Source organism: Psammomys obesus, unplaced genomic scaffold (assembly GCF_907164565.1).
Source record: "Psammomys obesus unplaced genomic scaffold, mPsaObe1.curated_primary_1811, whole genome shotgun sequence".
Lineage (NCBI taxonomy): Eukaryota > Metazoa > Chordata > Mammalia > Rodentia > Muridae > Psammomys > Psammomys obesus.
Genome location: NW_026596040.1, coordinates 22,974,858 through 22,988,827, shown reverse-complemented (window position 1 = coordinate 22,988,827; position 13,970 = coordinate 22,974,858). Strand labels below are relative to the sequence as shown.

At 44.8% G+C, this 13,970-nt stretch overlaps 1 protein-coding gene across 1 annotated transcript in view; it reads right to left on the bottom strand.

Moving 5' to 3' along the window:
• The window catches only part of Sh3tc2 (SH3 domain and tetratricopeptide repeats 2), a 60,946-nt gene that overhangs the window by 20,184 nt on the left and 26,792 nt on the right, over window positions 1–13,970 (bottom strand). Inside the window, exons 9-12 of the mRNA XM_055622718.1 lie at window positions 8,641–8,774; window positions 5,948–5,989; window positions 4,128–5,825; window positions 3,856–4,036 (exon numbers count right to left, since the gene is read on the bottom strand). Coding sequence (XP_055478693.1) covers window positions 3,856–4,036; window positions 4,128–5,825; window positions 5,948–5,989; window positions 8,641–8,774 — 2,055 coding nt within the window. The remainder of the gene's footprint in view (window positions 1–3,855; window positions 4,037–4,127; window positions 5,826–5,947; window positions 5,990–8,640; window positions 8,775–13,970) is intronic.

Below are 13,970 nucleotides of genomic sequence, written 5' to 3'. Positions count from 1 at the left end.
CTGCTATCAAGAGTTCCTGAGTGATCACTCTAGAGCAACACTCTCACACAGTGGAGGCCATGTGGGACAGTCACTTGGATGTTTTCTCCCTAAGTGAGATTGCCTAGCCCTTACCACAGTGGCTGACACATCGGAAAGGCTTGCATGGTGTCATAGACTCCATCCCTGAGACTGGGAAGTGCACCAGGAGCCCCACTCCTCACCACTATAGGCCAACAATACCCACTGGTAAAGTGAAAATCACTCTTCTCCAGTGGCTGAAAAGCACTGGTGTGTTAGCCAGGCTGCAGGGCAGGTCCCAGCAGTCGCCCAGCCCAAAACAAACTCATGGGGTTTTTTGTTTGTTTGTTTTGTTTTGAACTGTTTGTTTTACATTGCTTTGTTTTGTCATTTTTTGGGTTATTGGTCTTTTGCTTATTTGTTTCGATTTTTGTTTTCATTGTGGATGGGTTTTTTGTTTGTTTGTTTCTTGGGGGTTTTGGTTTGGTTTGGATTGGGTTGGATTGTTTTTGAAGAGAGAAAAAAACATAAAATTGGTTAGGTAGAGAGGTGGAAAGAATTTGAAAGGAGTTAGGGGAGAAAAACCATGATCAAAATATTAAATATTATAAAAATATTATTAGTATGAAAATATAAAATAGAATAAATTTTTTCAATAAAATTTTAGCCTCAAAAATGCTGGCTCAGCACTTCATAGTGACACTTTTAGATGAAAAATGCAAGCAAAAAAATACACTGCATTGCATAGACATTTTCCTAACCCTTCATATATAACTGAGGTCTATGTGTATTATATTTACTATGCTGAGAACTTAATGTAGAGAATGTGATATATAATCTTTCATACACATGGGCTCTTTATTGATCTTTTTTTAAATTTTACATAGTTACTTCTGAAGAACTTGGGGCATAGGAACTTGCAAAGACATCTTTGTTTTCAATGCATAATCTTCAATGCTGGCTTAATCTTCTTTTTTCTGTAAGTAACTAATTTTAAGGGGGAAGGTCTGCCTTCCTTGTTTGGGAATGGATCATTTTGTCCTAATACATGTATTTAACACTTGGTTCTTTATCTGTGAGTATTCCCTAATACTAATGCTGTTTGACACCTAACACTGCACAGGCCAGGATCAAAAAGAACATTTGGGATGGCGCCTGACCTTCCATTGATAGCACCGACCACCAATCTCGTCAGTAATCACTAGAAAGCCAGCCTCCGTACTCCAAGCCCTTCTTTCCTTACCTGAGCCCCGAGCGATCCAGCCAGCGGCTCCTTTTAGCAATGAGCGCCCTAGTCACTGTTAAGCATCCACATGGAGGGCAGCACGCAGCGGCAACTTTAGGGTGGTGAGCCCGAGGGCTGACCACCTCAGCCACCACTCAGCTGCCTACAGAAGCACATAGCAGGTGCCTAGTTCTGTGCTTCGTACCAGGTCTGCCTACGAGAACTCTGACCGTACTTTGGAGTGTTTCAGACACCACTCCCACCCCCCAAACAACAACAACAACAACAAATCTCTTAGTTCTCTGACTCCATGGCCCCTGTCTATGTCAAAATTCTCTCCCTAGCACCAAAGGCAAAGCCAATGGGGAGCTTAGAAGATGTCTGATTTTTCTAAGAGAAAGGGAAACAGAACGAAATACAGTGAGTGGGGAGAAATACATAGAGAAAGAGAGTTCACAGTGTGATTAACTATTGTCTGATTGCCTACATACTCACGGTTACCATGGTACCTGTGCTGGCTAGTCTTATGTCAGCTTGACACAAACTAGAGGCATCTGAGAGGAGGGAGCCTCAGTTAAGAAAATGCCTCATTCGGTGTCCAAGTGGGTTCCATAGTAATGGGGACAGGGACTGTCTCTGACATGAACTGACTGGTCTGCTCTCTGATCAGCTTCCCCTCAGGGGGGGTGCAGCCTTACCAGGCCACAGAAGAAGACAATGCAGCCACTCCTGATGAGACCTAACAGTATGGGATCAGAAGAAAGGGAAGAAAGACCTCCCCTATCAGTGGACTGGGGGAGGGACATGGGTGGGGTAGAAGTAGGGTGGGTGGGATTGGTAGGGAGGAGGAGGGAGCTGCAGGTGGGATACAAAGTGAATAAACTGTGATTAATTTTTAAAAAGAAAAAGAAAATGCCTCTATAAAATCAGGCTGTAGGCAAGCCTGTAAGGTATTTTCTGAGTTAGTGATTGATGGGAGAGAGCCCTGCCCATTGTGGGTGGTGACATCCCTGAGCTGATGGTCCTGGGTTCTATAAGAAAGCAGACTGAAGAAGCCATGAGAAGCAAGCCAGTAAGCAGCACCCCTCCATGACCTCTGTGCATCAGCTCCTGCCTCCAAGTTCCCTTTGTTTGACTTCCTGTCCTGACATCCTTCAGTGATAGACTACAATGTAGAGGCCAAATAAGCTTTTTCCTCCCCATATTTCCTCTCAGCACTAGAAACCCTAACAAGGGTAGTGTCTAAAAAGCAAAAGCTAGCCTTGAACTAGCCTCTCCTCCACTGCCTCTCTGATCAACACTAGCAAGCACTCCCATTCTGTTTTAGAAGCCACTAAGAACTATGGTTGTAACATATGACACAAATCTGTTGCAAAGTGAGACGAGAGGTTTTAAAACCTCTGTGAGATTTATGAAGCTTGTTAGGGATAGAACTGAAGGCTGCCCATCAGTAAAGGAGAATCCCAGTGGCCTTGGACTGGTGAAAACAAAGAACTGGTGCATGAGGCGAAGTGCATGGGTGAGGAGACTTTGAGTATCAGTGTTCTAAAGGATGCTTGGATATTTTTGGGATATACTTTTGCAAAACTGAAAGTTTTTCAGCAAGCGCTATCATAGTCTGAATGAAAATGGCCCCATAGGCTCACAGTGACTGGCACTATTGAGAGATATGGCCTTGTTGGAGTAGACATGATGGTATTAAAGGAAATGTGTCACTGGGGGCAGGCTTTGAGGTTTCAGAAGGCCAAGCCAGGCCTAGTGTGTCTCATTCTCTTCCTGCTGCCTACAGATCCAGATGTAGAACTCTCAGCTGCCTCTCCAGCACCGTGTCTGCCTGCATGCCACCGTGCTTCCCTCCATGACAATAATGGACTAAACCTCTAAATTCTATCTAAGCCAGCCCCATTTAAATGTTTTTCTTTATAAGAGTTGCCATGGCCATGGTGTCTCTTCACAGAAATAAAAAGCTTAATTTAGACAAGCATCAAAAAGTCAATCACAGAAGAAAGTGCTATTATACAGTTTTGCCAGACAACCAAGTGCTAAGTCTACCCTTTCCATTCCCATGTATTTATTTATTCTGAGGCTTGATCACAGCTGAAAGTAGACTTGACTAAATCCAGTTTCATTTTAAAGATGAGGTCCCAATCAAGCATTTTTTTTTAAACATAAAATTTTATACTCCTGCTTCACGGCATTTATTTACTTTTTGTCCTTTCTTGAATCCTAACTGTCTTTCAATGGAGAAGACCTCCTGAAGGGGCCATGGCCCTCAATACAAGCTGCCCACTTTGGGTTATGCACTCTCAGCCAGTCAGGATAGATTGCTTTGGAAACACACAAGTAAGAGTGACATAGTGATTGTTACAGAGACTATCTGTATTTCAGGGACTTTAACGCATTCATCTCTCACACTGGTACTGTAAGATAAATGTCGTTATCAACCTCATTATCTGACCAATGAGGAAACACAGGTTTAAACTGTCCAAGGCCAAAGAACTGCCAACAGATGGGCAGAGCTGCACAGCAGTTACAGGGCCTGCAGTTTTCCAACATAGTATCCATTGGCCATGTGCATATGGACTTGCCTTCTTGAGAGAACACCGTTTCTACCTAAAACAGGGACTCACCTGGATGTATTTAGGTTCCTATAAAGCTGCCCAAGGGACTCCAGTAATTGCCCCTCCATTTCCCGGTCCCTGAGTTGCTGAGCCAGGGCCAGCCAGTGTTCGTGATAGGTAATGCATGCATCGGGGTTTGGGGACACAGAGCTGTAGAAATGGCAGAGGGATTTGGTGACCTGAAGTTGACCTGAACATAAAGCAGGAACATGAGTGAGATACCACCAAATCATGTGTCAACACTTTTCTCTAATGCTCACAGCAGTATGGGACATACTCACTGTTCAGGTGCCGGTGCCGTAGGCCAAACAGCAATGCCATTTCATAACAAAGGCGGCTGTGGACCAGCTGGCGTCCTGACACCAGAGCTTGGCCCAACCAGAGTAACACTTGTACCAACTCCATGTCTGTCTCCTTGCTGGCTGGGAGTTCGGAATAGAGCCGGACAGCCTCCAAGAGATAACCCCTTGCTGACTGCTGCATGCAGGACTTGAGGGTCAAGTGGCCAAGGTTGGCCATAGACACGGCTTGGTTGCGCACGTTTCCCATCTCCCGAGCTCTGACCAAGGCTCGGAGGTAACTCTTGGCTGCCTTGCCTGTCCGGCCTTCATCCTGAAATGCAAGTCCCAGGAGGTTATGGAGCACTCCTTTTTGGGTCACACACTCCGTCTCCCTTAAGGAACACAGCAGTGGTTCAAGGATCTCCAAAGCCTTCTTTGTCTGCCTGGCTAAGAGATAAGCCCATGCCAGACAGAGAGAAGATTCAAAGGCTTCCTGTTCGCCCAGTAGCTTCCCTAAACTTTGGGCCTGGCTCAGGTAGTAGACAGAGGCATCAGAGGACCTGTGGTGGAGGTACATTTTGGACAAGAGTAGACACAAGGACCTCTGGATATTCAGGTCAGTCTGCTCCTTGCAGGCATCCAGGGCTTGCCTGAGGGTTGGGCAGGCCAGGGCAGAAACTTCACCCTGGCTTGAGGAAGGAACGCCAAGGATCTTGCTGGCATTCTGGAGGACCAAACAGGCCTGCCAAACGGAAACAGACATGCCCTGGCCACTCTGGGGGCCGTGTTTCTGAACAGAGGCTACCGCAAGATGTGGAAGATATTTCTTGTCGTACAGAAAACTCAACATGGTGTCGGTAGCCTCCAAAGTGGGAGGGTGTCCAGAAAGGAGCTGCAGACGCTCTGCAAATGGCAGAACTTCCTCATGCCGGCCAAGGCTCAGGAGCAATCGAATGGCCAGGAAGCAGGACCTGGCCTCCAGAGGGCCACTCCCCATCACAATCCCTTGACGCAGCACATACGCCACCACATCAAGCTCAATCTTGGCACTGAACTCCCGGTCCGGCAGACAGGCCAGCAGACTGCCTGCTTTTTCAAGCAAGGCTGGCCCTTTATGTCTCAGCCTCTGCTTCAGGTAGATGGCTGCCAAGTTGATGTACAGAGCAGCCACCAGGGAGAGGTCCTTAAATGCCCCATCAAGGACTCGAATGGCCTCCTCAAAGTATACCCTGGCCTGGGAAAGTTTGATCTTCCTGATACTCAGTCGGCCTAGGAGGAAGCAAAGCCGGGCATGGGCCCACGTCATGTGGCTCATCTTGGCCCACTTTCTTGAAGTCTCTAGGTAGGCCACTAGATCATCCTCCTCAGTAAAACTATAAAAGGAGGATGTAAGAAAAGAGAAGGAGAAATCATAGAGGCTCTTAAAGTGGTCAGTGTAGCCTTCATGATCCAGAAAAGCCAAGATGGGGGCAAAGTGCTCCACCTCGTCCTCTTCCAGGCTAGAGCTTAGGTCCAGGAACAGTTCTGGGTCATCAAGGTCGTCAGGCTCTGGAAGGTGATAGCTGTCTGAGGAGGCTGAGAGGAGCTCCTCCTCAAGGCTGGACTCCACAGAACTGCTGGACCGTCTGGAACCCATGGTCTGCTGCTCCACCCAGGTCCTACCAGACCTGGCCTCCTGGAAGCCCTCAGGCTGAGATGCTGTAAGGACAGGCAGAGATGAGCACCCCTGAGTGTCTCAAAGTAGGACAGTCCCTCCCGGCAAGAGAATAGATGAGCTGACCTGAGGACAAGAGTTTGGGCCCAGCATCGTCACTACTCACCGCTCAGATCATTCTGAAGATTCTGGATGGAGTCAAACTCACCTAAGTAGAGATGAAGGACAGACCTGGCATTAGGTCAGATCATGTCACCATGTGGATGACCCCTGAGGAGCTTTTGTGCTGAAGTAAGAATAGGAATGGGTAGTCTTTACCCCCTCAACATCAGCTTCAGAGTTTCTATCATCCTGTTTAGCTCACACTTTACAGCAGGGTCTCAGGTGAGATGCAAGTCAGAGAAGAATATGTGGAAACAAGAGGTGTGAGCATGAGGTTGTTAAAGCAATCTGGAGAGGTGCAAGACCCAGATCCCTCCATTACCTTATAACAGATCTGGAGAGAGCTATAAGCACAGGACACTTCTAACATGCCTTGCTGCAGGGAATTGTTCCTGCTTCCTGCATTCCCTCATCCTTCCTGAATTCCCTCTTCCTCCCTGCTTCCTTCCTGCTTCCTTCCTGCTTCCTTCCTGAATTCCCTCTTCCTCCCTGCTTCCTTCCTGCTTCCTTCCTGAATTCCCTCTTCCTTCCTACTTCTTCCCTGAATTCCCTCTTCCTTCCTGCTTCTTTACTCTATTCACTCATCATCCACCCATGTGACAGGGTTTCTGTGTGCCTTAAAAAGTGACAAGACTGGAACCTTAAGTGAGCAGTTTCAAGGAACAATAAAGCATCTAAAGCCCCTAGTTTTGTTCCCTCAAGTAATTTGATGGGAGATAGGATAAAGTATATGGTTTTAGATATTTTGACTTTGAGTTAGTCGCACCTCTAGATGGAGAGTGAAGTAGGTCTAGGAGGAGAGTGGAAACTGCAAATGCAGATTTGTGGTTCAAAGCAAAAGAGTTGGCCCGAGTCCCAGGACTGATGTGATCACACAGGTGAAGTATTTAAAGGTAAAGGAAAACAAGATGGTATGTTAATAAGTATGTCAATATTTCCAAGAGAAAAAAAGGCAAAGAGCTGGGAAACATAAAGGCTAAGCGACTTATATGCAACCACTTGATGTCACAAAAGTGGGGGGAGGGAGGGAGAAACTAGTTAAGAACCAAGAAGATGCATGGATGCATGGGGTCCAGGCAAGGAAACGATGTTTTTGATTAAGAGCCTTATAATGGACCTGTGGTGACCAAGGCCACACAACCCTCAGGGCCACACAGTCTTTACGACAGCAACTGCTAGAGGGAAGGTTCCACATTTTCCTGATGTGAGTAGCCCCTCACATCAAGCCAAGTTGTTCCTACTGTCCTGTGGGGAAAGCTTCTGAGACTGTAACTTTGGATACTCAAATCTGCAACTTAGGAAGGATGACAGGCCATTGCCAAAGCTGGAAGAGCTAAGGAGGTTGCCTCAGAAACTGTTTGGACACTCTCACCCCTCCAGTGCTGAAGGACATATGCCCATCTTAATGCGGCCATTTCTCCTGGGACCAGGACATTAATAAACATGTTATATTCATCACAAGACAAGAGCAGACTCAGAAGAATTACTCCTTTCTCAGGACATCGGCCCAAGACAGCTGGCATTTACTAATAATCTGGTTCCCCTACTGACTGCCTTGAAGTTGGGGTCTACTCAACCCACAGTCAGCAGAGTTGACTCCTGGCCTTTAAACAAGAAGTGACATGCTTACTGGAACCTGTTTTTTAATCTTGTGATCAACGGGTCAACAGTAAACAGATATCTTTGATGCAAATCTATCACCAACCGCTGTTTTCCTCCCCACCCAGGGCAAGTACTCCTTAATGTTCATAGCTCCACTCCCCATACCAGGAGGGGCTCACAGCTCCAGCCTCCTGCCTGAGCCTCACAGATCTGCAGCAATGAGAATGTTTTGCCAGGGCTGAGCACTGATACCTGAGGTTTATATTCCTCAAAGGCTCCCTATACATGAAGAAAGCCTCCAGTTCCCTCTCTTCCTAGGAACTGGCCTGAGAGTCCCTCGTGGAGAACCTCTCGCTATCCCTCTGAAATAACAACCACCTAATTCAGCCTTATAGAAGTAGTCATACCACTGTCACCGAAGAGGTAGGATAAAGGGAACCTCACCTCAGCAACATTAGTGAGGGTAATTATACTTCCTCCTGCAAAGCAGTGGGCCTTTCCCATCATAAGGAAATTATTATCATTCATTTGTTCATTCATTCATTCATTCATTCAGCATTGCACTAGACAAGGTAGATCCACTCTTGAGACTAATGCATCCAGCCACCAGGGTTATCTTGTATCTGAGGTGGTGTGATGAAACAGGCTGCCCCGGGTAGCAATTACCCTGGGTCAGGTACTAACACTCTTGGGCCTCAGTTTCCTAATCTGTAAAATAAGGGGAGATATTATCTCTGAGGTCTCTTTCCAGTTATCTATGTGATTTGTGATTTGGTACCTAGTCAGCCCTTTGACCTTTAGCCATGACTCAGGAAGTTTCTTCCTTTCCTTGGGTCCAATACAGCTGACCACCCATGATAAAGGTAAGTTGGTTTGATCATGTGTCATGGTTGCTAGATAACATGACATGTACAATCTAGAAAGACCTAAAATCTACAGGGAAATCTGCTAAGTATGAACCAGGCCACCAAGTGGACAGTGATTGCAGCCCCAAATTCCTAGACAGGAATAGAATGCAGAAGTCTATTTCTGACTGTGGACTCTTTCATGGTCTCTAGGAGCCTGGGCTTGCTCTGGGGTCTGAGGAGGACTCACTCAAGCGGTAGACAGAGGTGATGTCAGTATGAGCAAGTGCGCAAAGGAAGCTGGAACACTCAGCCTTCCTGTCGTTTCCCGGGAACCAGAGAGAACATCTTTCCTCATCACTGAAGAAGGCTGAGTTCTTGCTCCTGCATGGGATAGAAAACAGACACAGGTCAGGGCTAAACTTAAACTCCCATCTTCTCCTCTCCATACAAGGATGTAGTAAAGCTTAGAAAAGCAGGCTTGTCTGTGCTTGACATCAGCTCCTCACTGCTGCAGTCTCTTCTTCACTGCTGGAAAAGAAAGGGAAACAGTATGGAGGTGAAGAAGAAAAAAGGGGAATGGTATGGAGGTGAATGGGTCAAAGGGGAGGTGGAAATGTCCCTCTATTAAACTTCCATCTCCCCAGAGAAAGAAAGGCCTGTTTTTCCACCCCTAATGGCGTCTGTTTGTAATGGGAGCCACAGGAATCAATACCTCGATAGTAAGGCTTTAAGGAAACCATAAAAGTCCTTTCCTCCTTAGTTTACTTCCAGAAGAAGTTAGGGACAAATGGTACATTCTTGGAAAAACAGCAAAGAAAGCTTCCCTGTGATCAGAAGGAATCTTCCGTAGTTGTCATAGTTTGACTCCAAGACACAAAACAGCACTATGTGACACTAAGAAAGGAAAGGAATTACAAAGGGGCAGAAAGCGAGTAGTAGATGGAAGGTCGGGGGCTGGAGAAACAAAAGAGCTCCTTAAGTGCAGCCTATATGTTATCCACCCGGAAGGTCTCATTTGCTTGTTAGGAGTTATTTGGAAAACTACAAATGGCTGACCAAGCATTCCATCCAGTGTATAGCTGACCATGCCGCAAAGTCACATTCAAGCCAGTGGGAGAGCTTACCCCTGTAATCTCAGCAGTCCTTGGGAGGCTCAGTCAAGAAGATTGCCTTGGATTCAAGGTCAGACTGTATTATATAGTGAGCTATATATAACATTCCAGCTTCCTTTGCGCACTAAATCAGGGGACTACAGCAGAGAGCAAGGCCAGGAAAGCCTTTGGCAAGGGTGGAAAAACTAATACAAGAGAAAAACTGGCAATGAGGAAGGCCAGGCACTCTCACCCACATGCCACACACCTCATACCCCAAACCCTCAGCCAAAGCCACCTAGAACTGGCTGGAGCCACTGTTGAAGGTGCAGAGGCACTCCAGAGCATCTTAAGGTGACCAACCTGTTCATTATAAACTTCGTGTTCACAGACAGTATACACCAAAAAGCCTACCCTGCTCAAATGACTCCCCAAAATACATAATATCGGATGTAAAAGTCCCATTTGTTGCATCACAGGACCCTTCCGGCTTCTAAAATTTCCTCCCCACTCTGGCCCTCTTCCAGCTTTGAAAGCGTGTCTTTCTCCTTCTACTGCTTGCTCTCCACTGCATGTGTCTCTTCAGTTCCTTACTCTGAACCTAGAAATCCTAGCAGCTGCCCACTGAACCCCAAAGTCCAAGAACATCATTCCTTCCAAACAAAACAAAACACAGCAAAATCAAACAAACAAACAAAACTGCAACATTATCAGGTACAGTACCAAGCCAAAAACCCAAAACTTCATAGCAAAAAATCATATGTTTGAAGGGTGTTACCACACTGCTATTTAATCTGTATGGTTGTTCTTTACGCAGGGACTATTCTTATGCCCTCTTACAGATTAAAAAAAAAAAAAGCAGGTTAAAAAAAAGTTGGAGTTGGTGATTGGGAAGTAAGAGAGCCTTTCTAGTCAGTGCGGCAAGAGCAGCTAGAAAGCAAGAAACCTACTCAAGGCCACCCCCCCTCACTGGCAGACACCCACTAGGATGGTGTGCTGATTCCTGGCCCAGAGTTCTCCCTGTGAGCCCCATCCTTGGCCTGGTCTCCAAAATCCTCCTAGTTCCCTCAATTTTCAGCCTCAAAATAGCATACAACTAAAACCTTAGGTTGAGGTAAGAATGTATACAAAGGGTCTAGAGCAATGGTTCAGTGGTTAAGAGTGCATACTGCTCTTATGTAGGACCTGAGTTCCGATCCCAGCACCCACACTGAGTGGCTTACAACCACCTTCTAACTCCAGTTCCAACACCTTCTCCTAACCTCCATGGGTACCTGCCCGCACATGGTGAACATATGTTCATGCAGACTTACACACATACACATAAATTAAAAAAATTCATAAATCTTAAAATATATATTAAATGTGTATGTCTATATATGACATGTATATCGTATATGTGTTTATATATTTTATCGACGTATGCCCAAGTTTTTGTAAAAGCCTTAAATGTTACAACATGTTCTGAGTTTGCCCGCTCATTTGCTATTCGTAACAACTCTCTTTGTAAATTGTTTTTAAGCTGTGTTTGCTGATGAATGAGATTCAGGAGCGTGTTCAGAATTGTACAGTTGGAGGGTAGTACAGCCTGTAAGTGGTGTCTTGTCCATCAGCGTCTATGTCCATTGCCTCAGAGCTGATCTGCCAGCACCCTGACTCCCAGGTGTTTAAAGAGAATCAAAGAAACATGACAACCTACATTCTGGATTTCTAAACACAAAATCGAGCCAGTGAACAGAGCAGAACACTCAGGAACAGGGCAGGTGCTCCAAGGCTACTCTCCCCTACATATATTCAAACCCTGGGAGACACACTTAAAACAAGAGAAATAGCTGAACAAACCCTTAAACTTTAAGAAAGGAAGGAGAAATCTTGGGGGTACAGAACAAAAGGGGAAGCCAAACCCAGGATAAGAGGTGAGAGTAGATGCCACGGACTATAATAGTTTAGCCTGAACTAACCTCAAAACCGCGGCTCCTCTGAGTCAGGAAACTTAACCTTGACCTTATGTGTAAAGGGAGCTGGACATAAGCTCCTTCATAAAGCTCATGGTCCAGAAAGTCAGCAGCTTCCTTACAGAGGGCTGCAACAGGTCTTAGTGCCTGCCATTCCAGTCACACTTTTCATCTCACTGTGTCCTGGAAAACATCAGGCCCCAAAGCCTACACCATCGGATCCTAGTATACAGGTACCATTCAGGTACTACAGAGAATTTACATAGGGCCTAGACCATGAGTTATGGAGATCTCAAGAGAAACAAAGGCAAAGACTCCTCTTGGCAAGGATGCTTTCTTTACCACAGGATTCATGCAAGGTCAATCTTTTAAAACATCAAGATAAAGTTTACATAACAAGAAGTACAAACCGAAAAAAAAAATGTGAATTATGGAAGAAAGCCAGCAGAACCCCCAAAGAAGTCACTGATAAGTGCAAACACAAAATTAGAAGCAACAGTAACCTAAAGACTGACTCACAAAAGTCTGTTAAAACAAAGAAACATAAGAACAGACACTACAACGAAAGGATGGATGGTGTTCGGCACAAGCAACCCTCTGAGGAAAACGCAGCTGGGTGAATGAAAAGGGGGGCGTGCACAAGGAGAATGGCAAAGATGAGTTACGTGGGCAGTTCAGTCGTAGCAGAGGAGAAAGTTAGAAAAAACTGAAGAGTCCCCCAGAATGTGGCCTCCGGTGACAAAAGAACTGATTCAGCAAGACCGATGATAGAATAAGTCCAACATACCTCCACCAGGATCCCAGGAGAGAGACTAAAAGATTGAGAGAGGGGTAGTGTTCAAAGGGAGAATGACTGAGAAGTGTCCAGAATTGGAGAAAGACATGAGTCTTCAAACTGAAGAAGTACACCACGTCCTGAGCAAAACAAATAAAAATCGTGTTTTTAACGAGGAATCCATTTCTTACAGGTCTTTCCAAGTTATCTTTTTCTTTTTTTTTTTTTTTTTTTTTTGCTAATTCTTATTTTTAGGTTTACCTATCCACAACTTAAGTATGCAGTTTAATAACATGAAGGAAATATAAATGGCAAGAACACACACACCTGAAATAAAAACCAAAGAAGGAAGAAAATAATCAAGGCAAATGTGAGAATAGTGCAGAAAACAAAGACAGCAAAAGAAAACTTGATTGTCTGAAAACACTAATAATATGGACAAAGCCCTAGCACAATGGCCTTGCATTTTTCTTGTTGCTTTCCCACACACATATAACTTGGAGATGTTAGTCTAGGCCTAGGTAAATTATCATCCAAGAGTATTTAATCTAAACAAGGGCTGAGGACTGAAGGGGCTTGCAGCTGCAGAATCGCGCTGAAAGTAACTGCAAAAGGGTGAGCTTTTGAAGACAGCAGTGGTTAATCAGCTAGCAACACATAATAGGCACTATTCTTGGTAAAACTGTAAAATATCAAGTTCAGAGATGGAAAATAGACTGCCTACCTACAATGAAATAACTTTGACACTAGCAGCATAATGTTAATCAGCAAAAGTAGATGTCATGAAGATGGAATTATAAACAAAAGATCAATAAAGAGTAAAAGAGACAATGCAACGAAAGATAGATTTTTTAACACTATGCAATTTCGAGTTTTCTCCCACTCTTTTTGCAGGATCTGAGAAACTGGTTTATCAATCTTAGTTTTTAGTTTAGGCATCTGGGAAAATTTCCTATTGGTTGTGCTTTATTAAAATGATATTAAGATATCACAGTGGAAATATCTTTACTGAGAAAAAGTCACAATTCTTATCACGGGAGGCACCTGTTCCCTTGTTCAGGGAGGCTGTGGAGACCCCAGCAGTGAGCTCTCACTAGTATCCAATCTGCAAAGAAAAAGGTCAGCCCAGAAGAAAATTTTCCTTCATGCTTTCAAGCAAAGCCATGGTCAAACAAGGCTTTGACTTATCCTTACATACAGGCAGCCAAGGTGGCTGATGAGGACCAGACCCTTAACTGGGATTGAAAGTAAAGAGTAAAAATGGTTAATTCTGGCCACCCTCGTGGTTTTAAACACTCAACAGGAAAGTATAACCAGAGATAAAGATGATTGGTCCTGTTTCTTCCCTGAGGAACAGTCTGAGGGAACACACTCACTAGACAATAGGTTTAACTCCATATGAGACATCATTTAGACAATTATTTACCATTAATATTTTTTTTAAGGTAGGGTCTCACTTGTAGCTCTGGCTGTCCTGGAACCTACTTTGTAGACCAAGTTGGCTTCAAACTCAGAGATCCACCTTCCTTTGCCTCCCAAGAATGAGGTAAAAGGCATGTGTCACCACACCCAGTTCAATAATTTTCTCCTTGTTAAGGAAAATCTACCCAGATATTATGATTTTAGCTCAGTTCAAAACTACAGCACCTACCGTCAACCAAGAGAGACAAGAGCATTGTTTTAAGCTACAAATTAAATGACGGCTACATTTCTTCTTCTTCTTCTTCTTCTTCTTCTTCTTCTTCTTCTTCTTCTT